The sequence below is a fragment of the Micromys minutus genome (genome assembly GCF_963924665.1).
Source record: "Micromys minutus genome assembly, chromosome: 28".
Lineage (NCBI taxonomy): Eukaryota > Metazoa > Chordata > Mammalia > Rodentia > Muridae > Micromys > Micromys minutus.
The window spans coordinates 17203635-17224553 of NC_137963.1; the positions used below are offsets into that span (position 1 = coordinate 17203635).

At 45.2% G+C, this 20919-nt stretch overlaps 1 protein-coding gene across 2 annotated transcripts in view; it reads right to left on the minus strand.

Annotated features, from left to right (window-relative positions):
* Positions 1–8879: 8879 nt before the first annotated feature.
* KIAA1958 overlaps positions 8880–20919 on the minus strand; it is a gene marked incomplete at its 5' end in the record, with an annotated part of 54225 nt that continues 42185 nt past the window's right edge. For both annotated transcript variants that reach the window (XM_080940269.1, XM_080940268.1), the window contains one exon: positions 8880–9699. In XM_080940269.1, the coding sequence (XP_080796395.1) occupies positions 8893–9699 (807 nt within the window). In that variant the 3' untranslated portion in view covers positions 8880–8892. The remainder of the gene's footprint in view (positions 9700–20919) is intronic.

Below are 20919 nucleotides of genomic sequence, written 5' to 3' on the forward strand. Positions count from 1 at the left end.
GGTCCCTGGGTGGACCCCTGTGTTCCCAGGTGTGGCCACCAGGGGAGAAAAAGTTGGAAAGGGTCCAATAAAATCAGTCTTTAGTGAATGAACACTAGCCAGTGTTTAAAAACACCCAGGAGAATAAAAACATTACTAGCACATTTTTGTTACAAAAAGAGAGAGGGAAACAAAAGAAGGAAGGGCCACATTAAAAACCCCAAGGTTTTAAGACAACAGATTATTTACGTAAGTGGTAAAGTCAGACTTGTCAATCACAGCTAAGCGAGGAAACCAGGGAAAGCGTAGACCTGCTCTCCGCCCAGAAGAGACCGTGGGTCTCTGAGAGGATTTGCAATGTTCCAGAATGAAAAACTAAGTAAACACAAACTGATCTGCGAAATCCTGTATCGCTAATTTAGAGTAAGCAGCTGGGGTCACTGAAAATTTAGTTGAGAGCTTAACCTGGTCAGACGGACGGGAGCATGTACTCTGTGGGACCGGAATGAGGCGGCTGAGGGCACCCTCGCTCCTGCTCTCAAGTGTGCCCAGGGCAAGCAGAGGAAGACAGAGAACACGGCTTTAGTGCCAACACTAATACTTAGGTTCCGGAAGGAACACATCTTCCATGTTTCTGTTCTTACTGCACTCCCCACTGCCGCTCCAAACTAGGTACCAAAGCTAGGGCCAGGCTGGGCGTGGTGACACATACACTTAGTCCCAGCACCTGGAAGAGGCGGGTAGGTAAACGTCCATTTTGTTTGACATCAGCAGGTCATCCACGACTACGTAGTGAAACCCGGTATCAAACAACAACAGAAACAAAACTGGAGTCAGTGCTCTGGGCTGAGCTACAGCCACACGTTCACAATACCGGAACTTGGACAGGCGTCTAGGGTTTCAAGTGTTATTTGGAAGCACCACCTCGGCCAGCTTCCTGCAATTAGAGGCCAAGCCATGTTTCCGCTCTAGAACATGCCGGTTTTCCCTGATCTAGGTTTTTTTTTTTAATTGATTTTACAGATGTTTTGTGTGCATGAATATCGGTGTACCATATACATGGTGCCTGTGAAGAGGACAAAGATGCGCTGGAACCCGAGTTACAGACAGTTGTGAGCTCCTGAGTGGGTGCTGGGAATCGAACCCGGATCCCCTGCAAGAGCAGCCAGTGCTCTTCACCCCTGGGCCATCTCCCCAGCTCCCCGTGTATTTAAAGGGGACACACGTCCATTCTGTAACTCGGATGTTTTACCTGTTGAGGCTGACTTTGGGGAGGGTGGAGCAACGCACATGACGCGCACAGCAGCCCCAGTTCAGACTCCGACTCCAGAACAGAGCGGGGCTGAGGGGATCCCTGGCTTTGGCCACTGGAAAACAACGGTCTCTTCCACAAGAGTGTTTTACTTGTTGGTCTAAAATGATTTAGATTTTATTTGAGAAGTGGTATCTGAGTTCTCTATTTCGAATGGCCATGGGTTATTTCAGCAGTGGAAACTCAGTGTAGCACTATATTTACTTGTAGACACACCTTACACAACAGCACAACCAGGAGAGGACTCTGCATTTTCAGATGTATGGCTTCCGTCCTCTCCCTCCTCTAGTGGACAATGACCCAGCATTATCACTCCACAGACACTGAAATTAGAGACTTATTTTAGATGAGGTTTTGTAAGCTGCAGGGCAGCTGGACTTTATCATAACAACTATCTTAGATATGAAAATATAAAGCTCCAAAGGTAAATCTTTCTCCTTAAAATCCTGTTTCTCAGCACTTGGTGCTGCAGAGGAGCGGAAGTCAGATGCTCAGCTCCTTAGAGAGAGCTTGCTGCCTTCACTGGGTGTCTGAAGGATCCCGGGGGACATTCACTCTCTGGGATGCTTTAATATTTTTGCCAGAAGTGTTAGGTACTCATTTCAACCACAGTTTATTTATTTTAGTGTGTGAGTGTGTGTGCGAAGCTGGAATACACCAAGCCATTTCAAACATTATAAACACAGGGACTCACTTGTTCAGGAAAGTTCTTGTTTCTCTATATAGTCTTTCCATTAAAAGCAAACTCGAGCTACTGTTGTTTTTCATATCCTATCATCGTCATTAAAAACTTTTTAAGCAGAAAGAGCTCATTTGTCCATCACATAATTGTTACTTTTAAGGCTCAGTGTTGGGCTTTTCTTCCCATATAGGTTTCAATCTATTCCTGGGCTTTTTGTTTTTTTGTCCTTCACCTGCTGGGGTCTGGAGCCCATAGGACTTCTGATTTATTTATTATGTATTTAGTTATCTTCAGACAAAGACACACCAGAAGAGGGCATCAGACCCCATTACAGATGGTTGTGAGCCACCATGTGGTTTCTGGGATTTGAACTCAGGACCTCTGGAAGAGCAGTCAGTGCTCTAACCACTGAGCCATCTCTCCAGCCCCATCTATTCCTGTTTTAACTTTCCTTAGAGTCCTTTCTGATCTGTTTGTTTCCATCCCATTCTGCTGCCTTTCTCTCTGAACCCTTTCAGATAACTTGGTATTTCATAGAAGCAGACTATGTTCTTACAATTATGACAAAAATGTTCCTGGTCAGACACGGAATCTGAGGCGGGAGGACTTGATAAATTCAAGCCAGTGAAAGCCTGGGACACCTTACTGACAAACCCTACTGCCTGGTGTTCTGGATCTTTAATCCCAACAGCATACAAGAAGTCATAAGATCTGCCTTCCTGCTATCCAGCCACTTCTGTTCTAGAAGTGCACTTTCTAGTCAGTCGGGGGTCTTGGGCTAGATGAGGATGTATATTGGCAAAGAGAAGGTGAGATCTAGAATCCTCCCTTCACGGTGTAGCATCAGTTAGAGGGCTACTCAGCACCTCTGGCTTGGGAGCTTTACTCTGCGTGAGGAGCCTGTACTGGCTGGTTCTGTGTCAACTTGACACAAGCTGGAGTTGTCACAGAGAAAGGAGCCTAAGTTGAGGAAATGCCTCCAAGAGATCCAGCTGTAAGGCATTTTCTCAACTAGTGATCAAGAGGGAGGGCCCAGCCCATTGTGGGTGGAGCCATCCCTGGCCCAGCCCATTGTGGGTGGAGCCATCCCTGGCCCAGTCCATTGTGGGAGGAGCCATCCCTGGCCCAGCCCATTGTGGGTGGTTCCATGCCTGGGCTGGTAGACCTGGGTTCTATAAGAAAGCAGGCTGAGCAAGCCAGGGGAAGCAAGCCAGTAAGTAACATCCCTCCATGGCCTCTGCATCAGCTCCTGCTTCCTGACCTGCTTGAGTTCCAGTCCTGACTTCCTTTGGTGATAAACAGCGATATGGAAGTGTAAGCTGAATAAACCCTTTCCTCTCCAACTTGATTCTTGGTCATGATGTTTGTGCAGGAATAGAAACCCTAAGACAGAGCCACCTCAGGGTGGGGACAGGCATCAAGCAGTGTTCACATATTTTTTTTCCACAGCCAGATAGTGCACTATTAATGTTTAAGTCCCAACCTTCCCAGCTATACACTGAGGAACAAGTCGACTAGTTTCCCAGGCCTTATTCTGCACCCTGCCCCTGGCTGGCCAGTTCTTGTTTTGTTTTTTTGTTTTTTTTTTTTTTTTTTTTTTTTTTTTTTTTTTTTTTTTAAGATTTATTATATTGTAGCTGTCTTTAGACACACCAGAAGAGGGCATCAGATGCCATTACAGATGGTTGTGAGCCACCATGTGGTTGCTGGGATTTGAACTCAGGACATCTGGAAGAGCAGTCAGTGCTCTAACCACTGAGCCATCTCTCCAGCCCCCAGCTAGTTCTTAAGTGATATCTTCAGACAGAATCTCAAGCAGCCAAAGCTAGATTATGTAGCCAAGGCTGGACCAAACACCTGATCCTCCTGCCTCATGCTCCCAACTGCTGGGATCACAAGTGTGTGCCACCATGCCTGGCTAACACATCTAAAATGAACTTTTTCAGAGTTAAATAGACTTCAGTAGGCCAGTTCCGTTTTCCTAGTGAGCACTGGACTTGGAATCAAGATGTGATATGGGTTTACTTTCTCCAATTTACTAGCTCTGAATTTGGGAAGTTAAGTAACTTATGTAATTAGATGTACTCTGCAGAGCCTTTGTGAAGGTTGACAGGAGGCAGCCCAGGGGCATCCTTCCCAGAGAAGGTCAGACTGGGGTCTTCATTTGAAAACTGGACGTATGCAGAAGTAGCTCTATTAACCATGTGGCTTAGGAGCTATTTTCCCTTTCAGTGGGGGTGGAGGAAGCTATGTAGTCAGTATGCGTGGTGTGGGGTTACTATGTACTTACCAACACATTAGACACTTTGTTTGGGGGTGGGGTGGTCTTAAATATTTCCCCAAATGGTTAATTTCCATAGAAACTGCACTGATAAGCAATGAGGAACTCAACAATGTGATTGTGCTGAGCAAGAGGGAGACATGCTCAAATTACTGTGGGAAAGTCTCACATGGCTGAGGTCGTGGGATTTCCAAGGATAGCCCTCCTCCTGGCCTCTCGGGGAGGAGGGCAGCCACCAGTTCTGCTTCACCAGCCTTGAACTTGCAATCCCCCAACCCAGATCCCAAGTGCTGAGGTTCCAGGTGTGCACAACACATGGGTAAATGGACTCAGACAGACAGACACAATCAACTCACACAGACAAACACAAGAGACATTTAGGAACGAGGCTAAAGCAACGCCATGTTTTTCCTTTGACAAAGAACTGAATTTCTGTTTGGAAGTAAAATTCCTTCAACTGGACAGGAATTTGAAGTTTGTACTGTGCTCTGTTCACAGCAGTCAGCACTCCGTCAGCCTTAGCTCAGACAACAGCACAACTCCTCCAGGGCAAATCCGCCAACTTCCTTAAGGTCTTGTTTGTGTTTATCCATAGGTTTAAAGAACAGTCAATGTCTCATAAAAGCAATACAGTGATGGCTACTTGAAAGGATGAGATGAAGCCAAGTTGTACATTTGAGTGGTAACAATATGGCCACTGTTGGCTTCAGCAGACAAAAGTAGCATTGTTGTCTAGAGGTAACAAATTAACTTTAGGAAGTCTGAACCTCAAATTATTTTCAGGAAGGCATGCTAGTGTCCTGAGACATTCTAGACTAGCAGTGTGACCTGGGAGCCCGGGACATAAGCCAGCCCAGTGATACCAGCAGAAGGTAGCGAGTGAGCGGGGAAGGATCTGTCAGGACACCTCCGTTTCCACACGAATACCATCTAGTTCAGATCTTAATGAGCGTGTCTATGAACATGCTGAAATAATGCTTTTAATCAGACTGAATTAATATAAAAAAGTCATAGGATTTCACATTTTTTTTCAAACACTATTTATGGGTCTGAGCTGATAAAGTGGAATGATATCCAAGGAGTGACCATGTCACTTGACCAGAGAGAACATTTCTTTCACAGCTTTGGTAGATACAGTATTTGTTTTAAAACACAGAAAACAGTGGGAAAACTTTAGCCTCTGAAGAGCCCTCTCTGGTCTTCCTTCTCTTGTGTTTGCCTGTGGGTGAGGTATCAGGCTTGGCTGAGCTGGAGGTAGAATTCACAGGCGTGGATGTGTTCCCTGGGCCACATTATCAGGTTTGGTTCCCTCTTCAAGTTTAAAAATGTAAGACACAGGATCTCAGCAATGGAGGAAATGAGTAAAACACGTTACTAACATTTTAAATTAGAAACAAAGTAAGGAAGGAAGGACATTCACCGCATGCCTAAGATACAGCCCCATGCCCAGATAACCTCTTCATGCCCAGCGGGAGCTCCTACATCAGGATGCTAACCTATTACCTGGCAAACCATTCCCCAGAGAGAGGCATGAAGGCTCTAGGGAGGTAGCACCTACAATTGCTTTTATTATTGTTTGTGTGGGTGTTTTACCCGCATGTATGTCTGTGTTCTATGTTCATGCCTGGTGCCTGTAGGGGCCGGGGAATGGGGTGTCGGGTGCAGACTGTGGACTGCCATGTGGGTGTCAAGAATTGAACCCAAGTCCTCTGAAGAGCAGCCAGTGCTCTTAACCGCAGAGCATCTCTAGCTCTCTAAATAGTTAATGTAATTGGGGGAGGGGGGGTTGCAGAGTCTCACTCTGTGGCCCAGGTTGGCCCTGCACTCACAGCAAACCTCCTGCCTCAGTTTCCTGAGTGCTGAGATTGCAGGTGTGTGCCACCATGCCTAACTCAACTCCTGTTGTTAGAGCAATAAAAATGTGGAATGATCTCCCCTAAGATCTAGGGGTCCTCTCAGAACACAGATGCAGGGCTCAGAAGCAACTTGCATCTAGGTGAACCAGTGAAAGAATTTCTTTCTTTAGTGCTGGGAATGGAACCCAAGCCCTTGCACACTCGAGGCAAGTGTTTTGCCACTGAGCCGCTGCCCCAGCTCAAACGCTGCAGGGCACAGAAGGCCAAAGGCGAGTGGGCAGCAGGTGCAGCTCCCTGCACCCCTCTCCTGTGGAGACGTACAGTGCTGACTGGAAAGACTGAGTAACTGCTTCATTTGAGCCTCAGCCACAAGCTCTCTGGCTTCCTCTAAAGCATGGCCAACCACGCAGACAGTTACTTTGTCACCCTAGTGGGCGCACCCAGCTATCCCACACATTGATTAAAAGTGTGTTTCACACACACACATCTGCACAAGCACAAAGCTGTACACGGCATATGGCAGCCCTCAAAGCACGTGTGTTCTTTCCTCCCATGATCCGAGGAGGCCTAACTCAGATTTCTCATCCTACCAGCGAAGTGAAGATCTGACCCCTGAGTTTTTAGTATAACTGTTTACTTCTCAGTTCTGAGAATTTACAACGTATCAAATAGGTTATAGGCAGCAAGCTGAGGCAGAAGGTTATGAGACGCTGAGAAGTTAAACAAACAGGAAGCTTAATAGCCTCCCATCAGTTATTGCTACTTCTGGAGATGTTGAAAAGACCCCAGCATACTAATGGCAACATTTTGAAGCTATTTAAAACAAAACCGAAAGGGTTAGTACTTAAGCTGCAAGCTCTGCAACTTGGCCACACAAGTCACAGCTCCATCTTCCATGCACAGCTGACAAATGACTCCTTGCTTCCCACAAACAAAATACCCTTTTGGTGTTTCGCAAACTAAAGAAGACTGACCTAATGTTTTGTGTCTTTCTCTTCTTTTCCCAACTCCCCAACCTAGCCCCAGTAAGGGTTTCTCTGTGTAGCCTTGGCTGTCCAGACACAAGCTCTGTAGACCAGGCTGGCCTTAATAGAGATCCACCTGCCTCAGCCTCCCAAGTACTGGGATTAAAGGTGTGTGCTACCCCACCTGGTTTGTCTATCTCTTCTAAACCAAAACCTAAAATCACAATTGGAAACCACTACAGACCGAGACACAGGATCAAGTGAGAACACTGATTATCAATGACCTGTTATTTACACACACAGTGAGACACTAACTCATCACTACCCAGGGAAGGTCACAGAGCTACAGACAAGTAGTCACTAGAAAGGGGACAACATGAGACCTTAAGGCAGCATTGGCTGAGTCTTCTCTGGTACAGTCACATTCTTGAGTGACTAGTGAGTGACTTTAAAACAGCGGTTTTAAGTAAATACCAAAACAAGGCTTTGGAAGATAAATAACTAATCTAAAGACTTGTGCAATATGAATGTGCATTGGGATTTTAATTTGGGATTAGAAAGCATACACAAGAACATAACGGTACAATTAAAGCAGTCTTTCCTGGAATAGAAAATAGAGTAGAAATTACTATTATTAATTAGCACTCTTTGGGCTCCTTTCTAAAAACATGTATTCACAGTAGTTACTAGAAAAGTCTGCTTTTTAAGTAACACATGGTCAGGTTGACTTTTATTAATGTGAAATGATTTTTAAATGCAGGAATAACCTACCGTGACGCTCTGATCCCGTAGCTGCGTCCCTGCGCTGGGCTTGCCTTCCAGGCAGGCTGCCTAAATCAGTGTCCCTAGCTCTGGGGCCAGCCTACAGGTTTCCCAGGGTTTTAAAAACGCCCTGGGGAGGGTTTTCCTCGAGGTTCACTCTGTGGATTCTCCTAGTTAAGCATAGCCTAGCCAGCCTCACAGGTCCGGGGACTCCTGCCAACACCACAACTTGGAGATGTAAAAAAGCAGATTACGAAACAAAAACGAAGTCCAAACAGCAAGTGTTCTCAAAGGAGAACGACAGACACAGGCACTTCCGCTTCAGGAGGTTTCACTTCCGGGTCACAGGAGGCTTCCCGAGTCCACCCTCCGCTAACGAGAACTCACGGTGCGTGCCACCGAGTCCCTGCACTGTGTGTCCTACACGCCCTTTCAGAGAACAGACCTTCCTTCCAGCAAACTGCCTCTATGAACAGCACAGCAAAAATGTACCTTTTACCCTGGTGAGCAGCCCGCTGCCCGGCAGAGGGTCCACCAAGAAAACAAAAACGGTGCTGAGTTCAAGTCTTCTCTCCTGTCTGCCTCTCCTGCTCTAGGTCCCGATGTGGGGGAAAACAAACAAACAAACAAACAAACAAAAAAAAAAACCCAAAACCCAACAAAGCGTATATAATTCTATACGATTCTAAAGCTACCGGGCTACTGGGATATTTTTTAAGTAACTACTCAAAACATTTTTTTCTCCTTTTTCTTTTTCAAGAAAACCTGTGCTAAAAAGGCACTAGATAAAATGAATTTCTTCACTCTTGTATATAGTAATTTTATATCGTTATATTCTATGATTTAACAAGGTGTCACACATTTAGATAAAACGTCCAAATTATTCAGTCCTCTACTTTTGTGTAAAAGTGAAGCTGGAGTCCGAGGAATGGCCGGGTGTGGTATTGGAGACCGGCTGGACCATGGAGCCAAGCCTCCCTCCGTGGCTTCAGAACCTGCCTGCTGGCGCCTGGCCCGGGCCACACGGGTGAGCACCGCGGCGTGGCCCCGAGGGCTCACTGGCAGCAGCTGTGGGAGCCAAGTCGCCTGGAGACTTGAGTGAAGGAGACGAAGGTGAAGTTCTCACAGTTTTCCAGTTTGACCTTCCTGGCTAAGTTTGGGACAATTCCCCGGAGAGACCGTAACCCCATTCTCTGCTCTTCGTACCACACGCTGCTCATGTCCGCGGCCTCCTTCCGGGCTGTAAGGTAGAAGGGGGATCTGGCCTCCATCTGGGTGGGTGGCCGGTGCATGTACATGTACTTGTAGAGGAGGCAGTAGGGACACTGCTTGTGCCCCCTGGAGTGCTCATGGTAGATCTTCCCATGGCACACTCTGGTCGAACCACTCCGGCTCTCCCGCTTCACACTGTCTGTCCGGGCAAAGTAGGGCTGGTTCTGTGGATCTTTGAGCAACTCGATGTCGCCATACATGAGATCTGCATGCTCCTGCAGTGTCCGCATATTCAAATACTGGCTGTTGTACTTGACCACCGTGGACAGGAGAGTAATTGGGCTGTCGTCCCCTAGACACCCTGCTTGCCACATCTCCTCCTCATCGGAGAGGGAGAAGTAGACGATGTTGCGGGACCGGGCACCTGACATCCCTGCCTTGCTCAGGACCCACAGCTTCTCCTTGAGTTTCTTGGTGGAAGAGCTGAAGGTGCTGCTGGTGATGGAGAAGCCCACGCCTGCGTTCTTCAGGACGCGGTCCAGGCCGCGGCGGATGGCATGAAGTGAGGTAGCCAGGAAGTCTGAGCCGTCGCTCTTCTTGACAGTGACATAAAAGTTCTCAAGCAGCTCGTTCAACTTCACTGCAGGGATCTCAAATGAGACAAACACCGAGGTTATACATCTGAGGACACCCGAACAGCTGAGCCCTCTTTCCCCCAATCCTCACTAGGGGCCGTGCTATGGGGAGGACGGTTTCTTAACCTCTAGAGGATCAAACCCTTCATGCTATACAGTAGAAAAGCAGTGAATTTCAGTCTGGATCATCTAGGTTTCGTCTGTAAAATACAGCACACAGGTAGCCACTGTCTCAAAGTGCACAAGAGATGCTTGTGGTGGACATGGACCGGAAGTTCCCGAGGGTGTGAAGGAGCAATGCATCCACACCCTTATATATTGTCCCAACTGCCTATGTGCACACAGATCATTATTATGACTGGCCTTTTGTAACACTGACCATTCCTCCCTGGAAGGTTTTTTTCTTCTTTTTGCTTGCAAACCATTTGTTTTCCCCTCCTTTAGTCAAGTTCAGGCATCCTCTCTAAAGGGTTCTGTAACTTGACCTCTGAATCATCACAGCACTGATGTCCTTCATACCTGCCCGTACTGATTGGTACCCACGACTAAGCGTGGGCTTCACAGGAAGAGAACCGACTCATCTACTCACATAGAAATGTCCTGCTCCATGATCTTCCCCGTGAATTATCTGACTACACCCTAACCTACCTCTAGCTTAATATCAATACATTTTCAATACCAGTCTTATGAGTTCGACTTACAAGCAATCGCTGTGCTCAAGAAATAAAGAGTACGCGGCCTTGCTCTGTCAGGTCAGGCTACATGACACACTCTTTGGACAAGATGGAAGTGCTGATAAAAATGTTTGAGTAGAAACTATCATTAGCCCTCATTTTGCTAATAGCCCAAGAGCCAAAGAGAAAATATAAGATTATAGATTAAAAACTAACCAAATTAGTGCTGGAGAGATGGTATTAATTAGGCTATGCATCCTGGCTGCTCAAGCAGAGAGAGTTCAGTTCCTAGCACAGATGTCAGTCAGGGGCTTGTCCCTGTAGCTCCAGTTCTAGGCACCAGACGCCCTCTTCTAGCCTTTGCAGGCACTCACATGTACATGTACACACACACACACACACACACACACACACACACACACACACACACACACACACACACGACCAGGCAGTCCTTGAACTCAGAGATCTGCTTGTTCTGCCTTCCTAGTGCTGGGATTAAAGGTGTGTGCCACCCCTGCCTGGCAAAAAATAAAGCTTTAAAAAAGTAGTATCCATAAAAAATTTGATTTAAAAGTAAAAATTAACTAAATTACAATTAGATATAAAAATACTCTATTACTATATTAAATTAATATTATATTACCATTAAATATACTCTGATAACGTAGACTAGAATGATTTGTTAGAAAATGTTATTCTCAGTAAGCAAACTGATTAGATACCCCCAAAGCTAGAAAAGTAAGTCAAATTCATAAATCATAAAATGAGCCAATAAAAACAAAAATCTAAACTAATGAAGGATGAAGGGGAAAGCATCAACCTTTGAAAAGACCTATCCAGTTAATCAGGTCCTGTCAAGTCAGACAGGAAGAGAGAAGCATAGCAGGGACTTCAGAACATTAGGAACGAGAAGGCTGACATAAAATGAGGGGAAAGAACACGAAAGAACGCTGCTCGCTCTGTGGGCACTATCGGGAAAGAATTCACATAGGATCCCCATTCTTATCCGGCCCACATCTACACAGAACATAAAAAGTCAAGGGGTATTAGTGGAACCCACAGGACCTCTCATGCCGCAGACAACTGTGCTGGATAAGGTGCATCCACGGTAACACAACGCCAAGGAAGCAATGGCTGGGACGATGGCGCAGCAGGAAAAGTGCTCCTCGTGCAAGCCTATGGCTGCCACATCCCAGGACTCACGTATGTGGCAGTATGGATCTGTGATGCCAGCACTCCAGGTAAGATGGGAGGCAGAGACAGAGAAACCAGAGACCCTGCCTCAGAACAAAGGAAGAGGCAAGAACTGACTTCCACAAGCTGCCCTTTGACCATCACATGTACACCACGGTATGTCTGTGCGCACACACACAAAGACAGTAAGCAAATATTAACGAGCGTGTGCAAACACAGTGGCTCTGGCACACACGAGTCCAGGGCAACGTGGTGCCTTGTAAGACACTAGTCAAGGTGACAGGAGTCACTGCATCACAAGTGTCGTCACAGTGTATGGATGACCAATCTCAGTATTTACAGGCACAGACACTGAATATGGCCTATTTCAATATTTAAAATACTGAAAAATCATTTTAAAAGATGTGGTTTCTCCCTTACGCTTCTTAGGATCGACGTCAAACTGATGTTGCAAGAAATCCACTTAATAAAAATAAAAGTATTTTGCAGGCAAGAACTATAAAAATAGACCCACAATGAAAACTGGACTTCTTATAAAGTTAGAGGCAGGGTGGCGTGCTGAATTGGAAAAAGAAGAAGGAAAGAGGGAGGGAGGGAGGGATGGAGGGAGGGACGGAGGAAAGAAGGAAGGACATAAAAACCATTTCCTGATAATGGTTAGATCTGTTAGTTCATTGGTACTACAGATTAGAGTAACTGTGCACAAAGCATGAGACTAACTTTCTTTTTATTAATTTTTAGATTATGTGCTTTGGTGCTTTGCCTGCATGCATGTCTGTGTGAGGGTGTGGGGTCTTGGATCTGTACAGTTGGGAGCTGCCATGTGGGTGCTGGGAACTGAACCTGGGTGCTTAGGAAGAGCAGTCAGTGCTCCTAGCTACCATCCCTCCAGCCCTGAGGCCAGCTTCTTATGAACAAGACAGTGTTCACTGGGATTTCTTTGGTTGTAGAAAAAAGTCAAACCTGAACAAACCTGGGCCTTAAAGAGTGCTACAGAATTAGGGGACTCCAAGGCCATTAGATATTCTCTGCCTAGCCCCAATCTCTTTTTTCTTTGGCACAAGAAAATTAAAATTGAGTGGAACTGTGCTCTGCCCCAGTAGGATAACTAGAGTTAGGAAAAGAAGCGATGATAGCCAATTGATAGCCAGTGTGAGTTGGAATGTAAGGAAACTGGAATGCTCAAATGCCTTTATGGGAACGGGAAACAATGTAGTTGCCTTAGAAACATCCTGTTCCCTCAATTTAATTAATGAATTCACAAGGACCGACAGTTTATGCCCAAACAAAAGAATGATGTGTAAAGTCTTACTGTAGTGTTTTTAACAATGACCAAAGAGTGTGGGAAAAACCTAAATGCCCATCAGTAGGTAAGTAAATAAAAATAAGGCACATATATATGCATGATACTCTCTTCAGCAATAAAAAGGAATCTTGAAGTGTTACGTTAAAGCTCACATTTCCCACTTCAGACACAGAGAACAAGTAAGCCAGAAAAAGCCAGAAAGGGCAGTAAAGATTCTGCTAATCTGCCCATCCTAGAGTAGGATTTACAGAGGCAGATGGCAGGATAGTAGTCTCCAGGCTGGGGCAAGGAGGAAATGAAGGCTGTATTATTTTACAGTATTCAGTAGGTACAGAGTTCCCACTTAGATGAAGAATCCCAGGAAGGAGTGACAGTGACGGCTTGCGGAACCCTGTGTGCAGCGAGTGCCGCTAAGCCGTGCACTGACACCACCGTGCAAAGCATCCAGGAGGTGCAGCAGTGGTTCTGCATCTGGTGAACATTCAAGAGTCTCCAACTGGAGCTAATGCCAGCCCAGTGGGAGAGAACTATGCCTACTGCTGTAAGCCTAGCTGACGTCCCAGGGCTGGTGAGGTCACGGTGACTTCCCTAAGCCGGTATACTTACCCTCATATCCAGTTAGGCGTATCTCTCATCCCTCATCAAATCAGCTTCTCTTTGCAGCAGATGAAGACCATCACAGAAATCCACACAGAAAATGGGAGACCTGCCTGTAGGGTCTCGAGCCCCACGTGCACATTTACAATACAGTCTCTACCCTTTAGGCTCTGGGAACATCGTGGAAGAGAGCCAGGACATCCGTTGTGAGATTAGTATCTTCTATACAGGACAGTGAGGCTGTACCCATGAAAACGCAAATAAATGGTCATCTAAAGGAGACCTGCATAGCGACACCAGTTGTCTTGCCAACGTGGATGGGAGAAATCCTACAAGGTCCTGCCCCTGGAAGGAGAGCTACAGGCAAGTACCAGCTACAGAAGGGGAGAATCTGTCTGCTCCAGAGATGAGCCCATGGTAGGTCATCTAATCCCACGGGTCAGTCCTAAACACATGTACATAGAAGCAACAGTAAATGGACTCGGCAGGTCACGTATGTGTATGTAGTATATATCCGTGTGTGTGTGTGTGTGTGTGTGTGCACTCACGTGTGTGCAGTAAAGAAACCTACAGAATTTGAGTTCATTCTGTGAGACCAGGTAGAGTTTCCAAATAGACACAGAATGCCCACTCACACACGTGTGTGCACACACTCACACACACACACACAAAACAATAAGAGAAGAGGTCATGAGTTTGAGATGCAGTTGGAACATGACACGGGTTGCAGGAGCATGAGAGGAATCACAGTGAGGAGGGATGGAAATGGTTTAACACTTGTGTGTGGAATCTCAAGAAAAGTAGAAAAATTTTACACTAAAAATAGTTCAAATGTTCACTATTATGTCTATTTTACCTCAACTTAAAAAACTCAAATTACTGGATGTGGTGGCATATGCCTTGAGTTGGTGGCAATTCGAAGCCAGCCTGGTGTCCACAGCAGGTAGCACAAGGCAGTCAGGGCTACACAGTAAGAACTTGTCAAAAAAAAAGGAGAGAAAAATAAATCAGCAAAACCTCTCTCCAGGTGGCTCTGCGGTTCAGAATGCTGAGATTACATGTGTCAGCGTGCCTTGGTAGCTAAGAGCTGTTAGTCCCAGTCATCCTTACGTGACAGAAGCCAAGTTTATAAGCTGCTGCCAGCCTTTCCCCATGTGACACCGTAAGTTGACTCTCGAGAGCTGAAGTAAAACTACTTCTTGCAGTGTCTTTTTAAGAGACTGGATGCCTTGGTAATGGGAAATATTTGACAAGCAAATCAGCCTGGGCACAGGCCAGAATGAACCGCTTCTTCTATTGCAAGCAATACACTCTGTGTGAGCAGACACTTCTGAAACTGCTTTGTTGTGACTTTATTTTAAAGTGTAAAGCATTTTGTGGGAACCAAGAAAAACATTGCATATCTATGTGTGTGGGGTGCTCCTGATACTTAGATTAGGTCATCGACTTGACATGTCCATCACCCACTTAGGCTTCTCGCTGGAATTGGGGACCCAGTCATGAACCTGGGCAGCTCTCGCCTTTAAGGAGCTTTTGAACCATCTGTGGCAGCAGACAGGCAATCGACGAAGATCACTCCACTGGAAAGCAGTGGCTAACCTTCCTCCTCAGCTGGACTAAGAGACTCTGGGGAACTACAGTGATCGAGGGCTTTGTAGGCATCACCAATCATGGGGTCTAGGACTGAATAAAAAATGCTCAGTGGGGGCTGGAGAGATGGCTCAGTGGTTAGAGCACTGACTGCTCTTCTAGAGGTCCTGAGTTCAATTCCCAGCAACTACAAGGTGACTCACAACCATCAGTAATGGAATTCAGCGCCCTCTTCTGGTGTGTCTGAAGACAGCAACAGTGTACTCATACATAAAATAAATAAAGGAGGGCTGGGAATGGAGTTCAACAGGTCGATTGCTTGCCTAGCACGCAGAAGCTCTGGGGTTTGTCCCCAGCACCACACATACCAATAGTGGCACATGTCTGTGATTCCAGCACTCAGGAGGTAAAGACAGGGGCTCAGAAATGGGAAAATGGGGGGGGGGCTCCTCTGCTCTGACTCACTCAGTTGTAAACAAAAAGCCCTCGCCCTGTTGCCGTTCCTTACCATCTCCTCTACCAAGTGGCTTCTTGTGTGGGAATGGTCACCACGAACAGAAACATAACCAACACAAACTGTGATACAGATGCCATGGGACCCAGGTGATGGGGGACAGAGTCTGGGAATGCAGAGACAGAACTTGGGCTCATTCTGTGAGAGCACATAGAATGTTCCCAAGCACCCTCACAGAAGAAAAGGGCATTTTAGGAGGAAGAGCAGCAAGTTCGTTGGAGAGATGTGCACTCAGGAGAGAGCGCAGCTGCGCCCGTCCCCACGCAGTGCAGCAGGAGGTAAGAGGCTGGAACTGATCTCCAGGGCAAAGGAAGCTACAGAGGGTGGGTTTTCTTTCTGTTGTTTCTCTTGAAAACTTCTCAATCAGTTCCTTTTAGCTCTGTCCGGCACATGGTTGTTCACAGAAGCCTTTTTGGTTTTTGGTAAGGTTGGTAGTAATATGCCCCTTATTACTGCTCTTGGCATTTTGTGTTCTTTTATATTCTCTAATCTTAATTCCTTTCCTTTTATTGTTAAAAAAAAATTGAGAGAGTGTCTCTGTAAACTCCAGGCTGTCCTTGAACTAGCAGCAAAGGCAGGAGCCACCACACCTAGCTTGCCCCACTGAGGACATAACCTCGCTGTGTGCCACGTTCTACAGAGTCTTCTTGTTATTTATTTACTATTATCTCGTCATCCGAGTCTAAAACTTTTTTTTTTTAATTAGTTTTGTTTTAGGGACAGGATGTTTGAAGTAGACCTGGGAAGACTGGGACTCAGTACATGGCTGAGGCTGACCTTGAGCTTGCGACAGTCCTTTCAGCCTCTAGCTCCCAAGTGCTGAAACCACACATGTGCCACCAGGCCCAGCACAGATCTGCCTTTTAAGTTATTTCAACATCATATTAATTGATCGATTTATAGCTTTTATATTTGTATTTTATTCCATAACATAGGCATTTAGAGTTAACCTTTATTTTTCCTATAAATACTGCTTTTGTTGCATTTTTTTACCCCTCCTCCATATTTGATTTTTAATATAAATCTTCTATTGTGTGTGGGGGAGGTGGGGGTTGAGACAGGGTTTCTCTGTGTTGTCCTGGCCATCTTGGAATTCCTTGGTAAACCTGGCTGGCCTCAAACTCAGGGATTCATCTGCCTCTGCCTCCTGAGTGCTGGGATCAAAGGTGTGTGTCACCACTACCTGGTTTATTATTTAACTTACTGTAAGAAATGTTGGGAGCAGGCCCAGAAATAATGCATCATTAAATGACATTTTAGATGCCAGGATGAGCTCTGAGTTACTGGTTAGACAGTCCTAGGTCCAGAGGCCACTTGCAGCATCCTTTGTTGCCCATTATAACATGGTAAGGACATACAGCTCAGCACACCATACACCTTAGTTGCCAGATAGAAAAAAATAAGTTTGGGGCTGGAGAGATGGCTCAGCGGTTAGGAGCACTGACTGCTCTTCCAGAGGTCCTGAGTTCAATTGCCAGCACCCACATGGTGGCTCACAACCATCTGTAATGGGATCTGATGCCCTCTTCTGGTGTGTCTGAAGACAGCTACAGTGTACGCATAGCACTCATATACATAAAATAAATAAATCTTTAAAAAAAAATACGTTCAAGACTGACCAGGAAACTTCTTCCCTGTTGGCTAGTCTTCATAGTACCAGAAGGTTCTATACAGCCTACTGGGGGAGAAAAGACTTCAGTGGTTTTATGTATAAAATACTCAAATAAAAATCATTTTTTTTAAAAAGAAACTTGAGTATTTTAGGTAAAAAAAAAAAAAAAAAAGAAAAAGAACTCTTCTCAAAATTAAGTCTTCTCAAGACAAATTATTTTTCATATGTACATCAGGAGTAACCTTCAGAGTTCAGAGTTTGTTGAAAATGGAAGTTGATGCTTAACTGATGTATATATAGTTTTTCTCATGAGCCCGAGGGGCGACAGACTCAGAAAACACTGTGAGTCCAAGGGACCATACTCTGCTCTTAACACTCTATAACCACAGGCTCACCCTGACTGAACATTAGCCATATACTCGAGAGACGTAACTAAACTATTTACATACCTTGAGCTGATCCTTTCATTTAAAACATTTTTCTCACATGAACTATCCGATGTTTCCGCTCTCTACACTCCTTTCAGCTCTTCCCTACCTCCATTCCCACCCAGATCCACCTCTTTCTGTCTCTTTAGAGAACAAACAGGCTTCCAAGGATAATAATAAAATAATAATAATAATTTAAAAATAGGGCTGGAAAGATGGCTCAGTGGTTAGAGCACTGCCTGATCTTCCAGAGGTCCTGAATTCAAATCCCAGCAACCACATGGTGGCTCACAACCATCTGTAATGAGATTTGATGCCCTCTTCTGGTGTGTCTGAAGACAACTACAGTGTACTTACATAAAATAAGTAAATACATCTTTAAAAAACAATCATTGAAGTTAAATATTTAAAAAGAATAAAAAAATAAAATAAAGCAAAAATAAAACACGGTGGAGTTGGACAAGACAAACAGAAGGAAAAGAGCCCGTGGGAAGGCACACGTGTCAGAGAACCTCTCATTTGCACACTCAGGAATCCCATAGAAACAGCATACACGCAGGGGACCTGGTTCAGACCTGTGCACGCTGCGTGGTCTCCAAGTTTGTACAAACGTTGCTCATGTTGATAGAAGGCCTTGCTTTCTCGGTGTCCTCCATCCTCTCTGGCTCTTACACCCTTTCTGCCCCTTTTGCAGGGTTCCCTGATCTTAGGGGAGGGATTTAATGGAGACATCCCATTTAGGGCTCAGTGCTCCAAGGTCTGTCACTCTGTATAATGTCTGGCTGTGGGAGCCTGTATTTGTGCCCTTCTGCTGTATAGGAAAGCCTCTCGGCAGACGGCTGGGCAAAGCGCTTATCTCTCTGTACAGCAGAACCCCATTAGGCGTCATTTGATTGACATCTCTTCTGTTGTTTCCAGAACAGGAGCATTTGGTCTCGACCTAGGTCCTGGGCTGTCCGATTCCTGGTCATCTAAGCAGGGTCCTATCTTATAGGGTAGGCCTTAAGTCAGATGCTGGATGGCACTCCATTGCATTACATGCAGGCAGGACATCATTGTAGACTAAAGGGTTTGTGAGTAGTTTGGTGTGTGTGTGCATGTGTGCGTGCGTGCGTGTGTGCGCGTGTGTGTGTATCTTCTAGTAGCTTGCAGACTAACTTCCTATACTGTAGGAGTTAAAATGTAGGGATGTAGTGTGTGTGTGTCACACACACTCAGTCAACTCCTCCATGTTCACTGTGTTGTGTGGGTGTTGTCTTCAGCAGTGGGGCTTTGCTGACAGTTTGTGGAGAACCACCTATAGTCTTGGCAACAGGGTGTGTTGTTTAGGGACAAAAACTCAATTAGATGTAACCCCATCTCAATACTAGAGGCTTCATTTGGTGACAAGAGATGTCTAGCTGGGGCCCTGTCTCCCTCATATTTGGTGATTCATTTAGCCTGCCTTCATGAATGTGTAAATATTTAAGGGGGCTTCTCCTGTATTAGGTTTCCACACTAGCGCCCAAATGGTCCTTATTTTTAGCTGTCTCTCCCTGTATTCCTTCCCTCATCCATGTCTCTTAGATTTTCCAATTTAGCAGCATACAGGATTTTAATGTACATCCTTATGGACTCCCTGGATTTCTTTGGTATCTGCTGTTATGTCCCCTTTTCATTCCTAATTTTATTTGGATATTCCCTCTCCATCTTTTAGTTAATTTGGATAAGAGTTTCATTATTTCCTGTCATCTACTATTTTTGGATGTGACTTTAGTTTTGTTCTAGAGCTTTTGGGTGTACTGTCAAGTTACTAGCATGAGATCTCTCTAAATGCAGGCACTTAGCACCATGACCTTGCCTCTTGGAGCCACCGTCACTGTGTGTCCAAGTTTGGGTATGGTGTGTACCCCACTCCCTTTCATTCGATTCTAGAAACTTCTTTCTCGATTTCTGTCGTGGCCCAGTTTCCATTCAGTAGCGAGTTGTTCAGTTCCCAGGAGTGTCAGCTTTCTGTCGTCTCTGCCGTTGCTGATACGCAGCTGTAGTAAGTGGTGGTCAGATGGGACACAGGGTGCTGTTCCCATTACTTTGCATTTGTAGAGAATTGTTTTGTGTCTATGTGGTCAGTTTTGGAGGAAGTTCTATGTGGTGCTGAAAAGAAGGTGTATTCTTCTGGGTTTGGGTGAAATGGTCTGTAAATACCTGTTAGGTACATTTGCTTTATAACATGAGTTAGCCCCCGAATTTCTTTTTGTCTGGATGGTGTATTTATTGGTGAGACTGGGGTATTGAAGACTCCTACTATCAGTGTGTGAGGGTCAATGTGTGATCTAAGCTGAAGTAGTATTTCTTATACAAACTTGGTTGCCCTTCTGTTTGGGGCACAGATGTTAAGAATTGTAATGCCTTATGTCTCTTGGTAGGTCTTTGTTCTTTGATGAGTATATACTTCCCTATCTCTGCTGACTAGTATTGGGTTGAAATCTATCCTGTCAGATGTTAAAATGGCGACATCAGATTGCTTCTTAGGTCCATTTGCTTAGAATGTCTTTTTCCATCCTTTTACCTTGATGTGATGTCTGTCCTTCATGTTAAGGTGTATTTTTTGGGTGCAACAAAAGGATTGGATCCTGGTTTCACATCATTTTTGTTAGTCTGTGTCTTTTTACTGAGGAGTTGAGACCATCATGTTGAGAGATATCAATAATCAATGACTGTTGTTTTCTGTTATGTTGTTGTTGTTACTGGTGGTGGTGTGTGTATATGTGTTGTATGTATGTGTGTATACTTCCTCCATTTTTTTTGCAGGTGTGGGATTATATATTCCTTGCTTTTTCTTGGGTGTAGTTAACCTCTTGAGGTTGGAGTTCCTTCTAGCACCTTCTGTAGGGATGGATCTGTAGATAGATATTGCTAAAGTTTGGTTTTTATCGTAGGCTGTCTTGTTTTCTCTATCTATTGTGATTTAAAAGTTTGCTGGGTATGGCAATCTAGACGGGTGTCTGTGGTTCTTAGAGTTTGTGGAGCATCCACCCAGGTCCTTCTGGAGTCGAGATTCTCCTCTGAGAAGTCAGGTGTAACTAGGAGTCTGCCTTTATGTGTTCCTTCTTGTTTTTCTCTTGCAGCTCTTACTACTCTGTGACCTGTACCTTTAGTGTTTTGAATGTTACGTGCTGATGGGATTCTCTTTTCTGTTCCAGTCTATCTGGCATTCTCTATGCTTCTCGGACCATGATGGGCATCTCCTTCTTTAAGCTAGGCAAACTTTTTTTGTTGTTGTTGAAAATACTTTCTGTGATTTTAACCTGGGAATCTTCTCTTTCCTTTATTCCTAT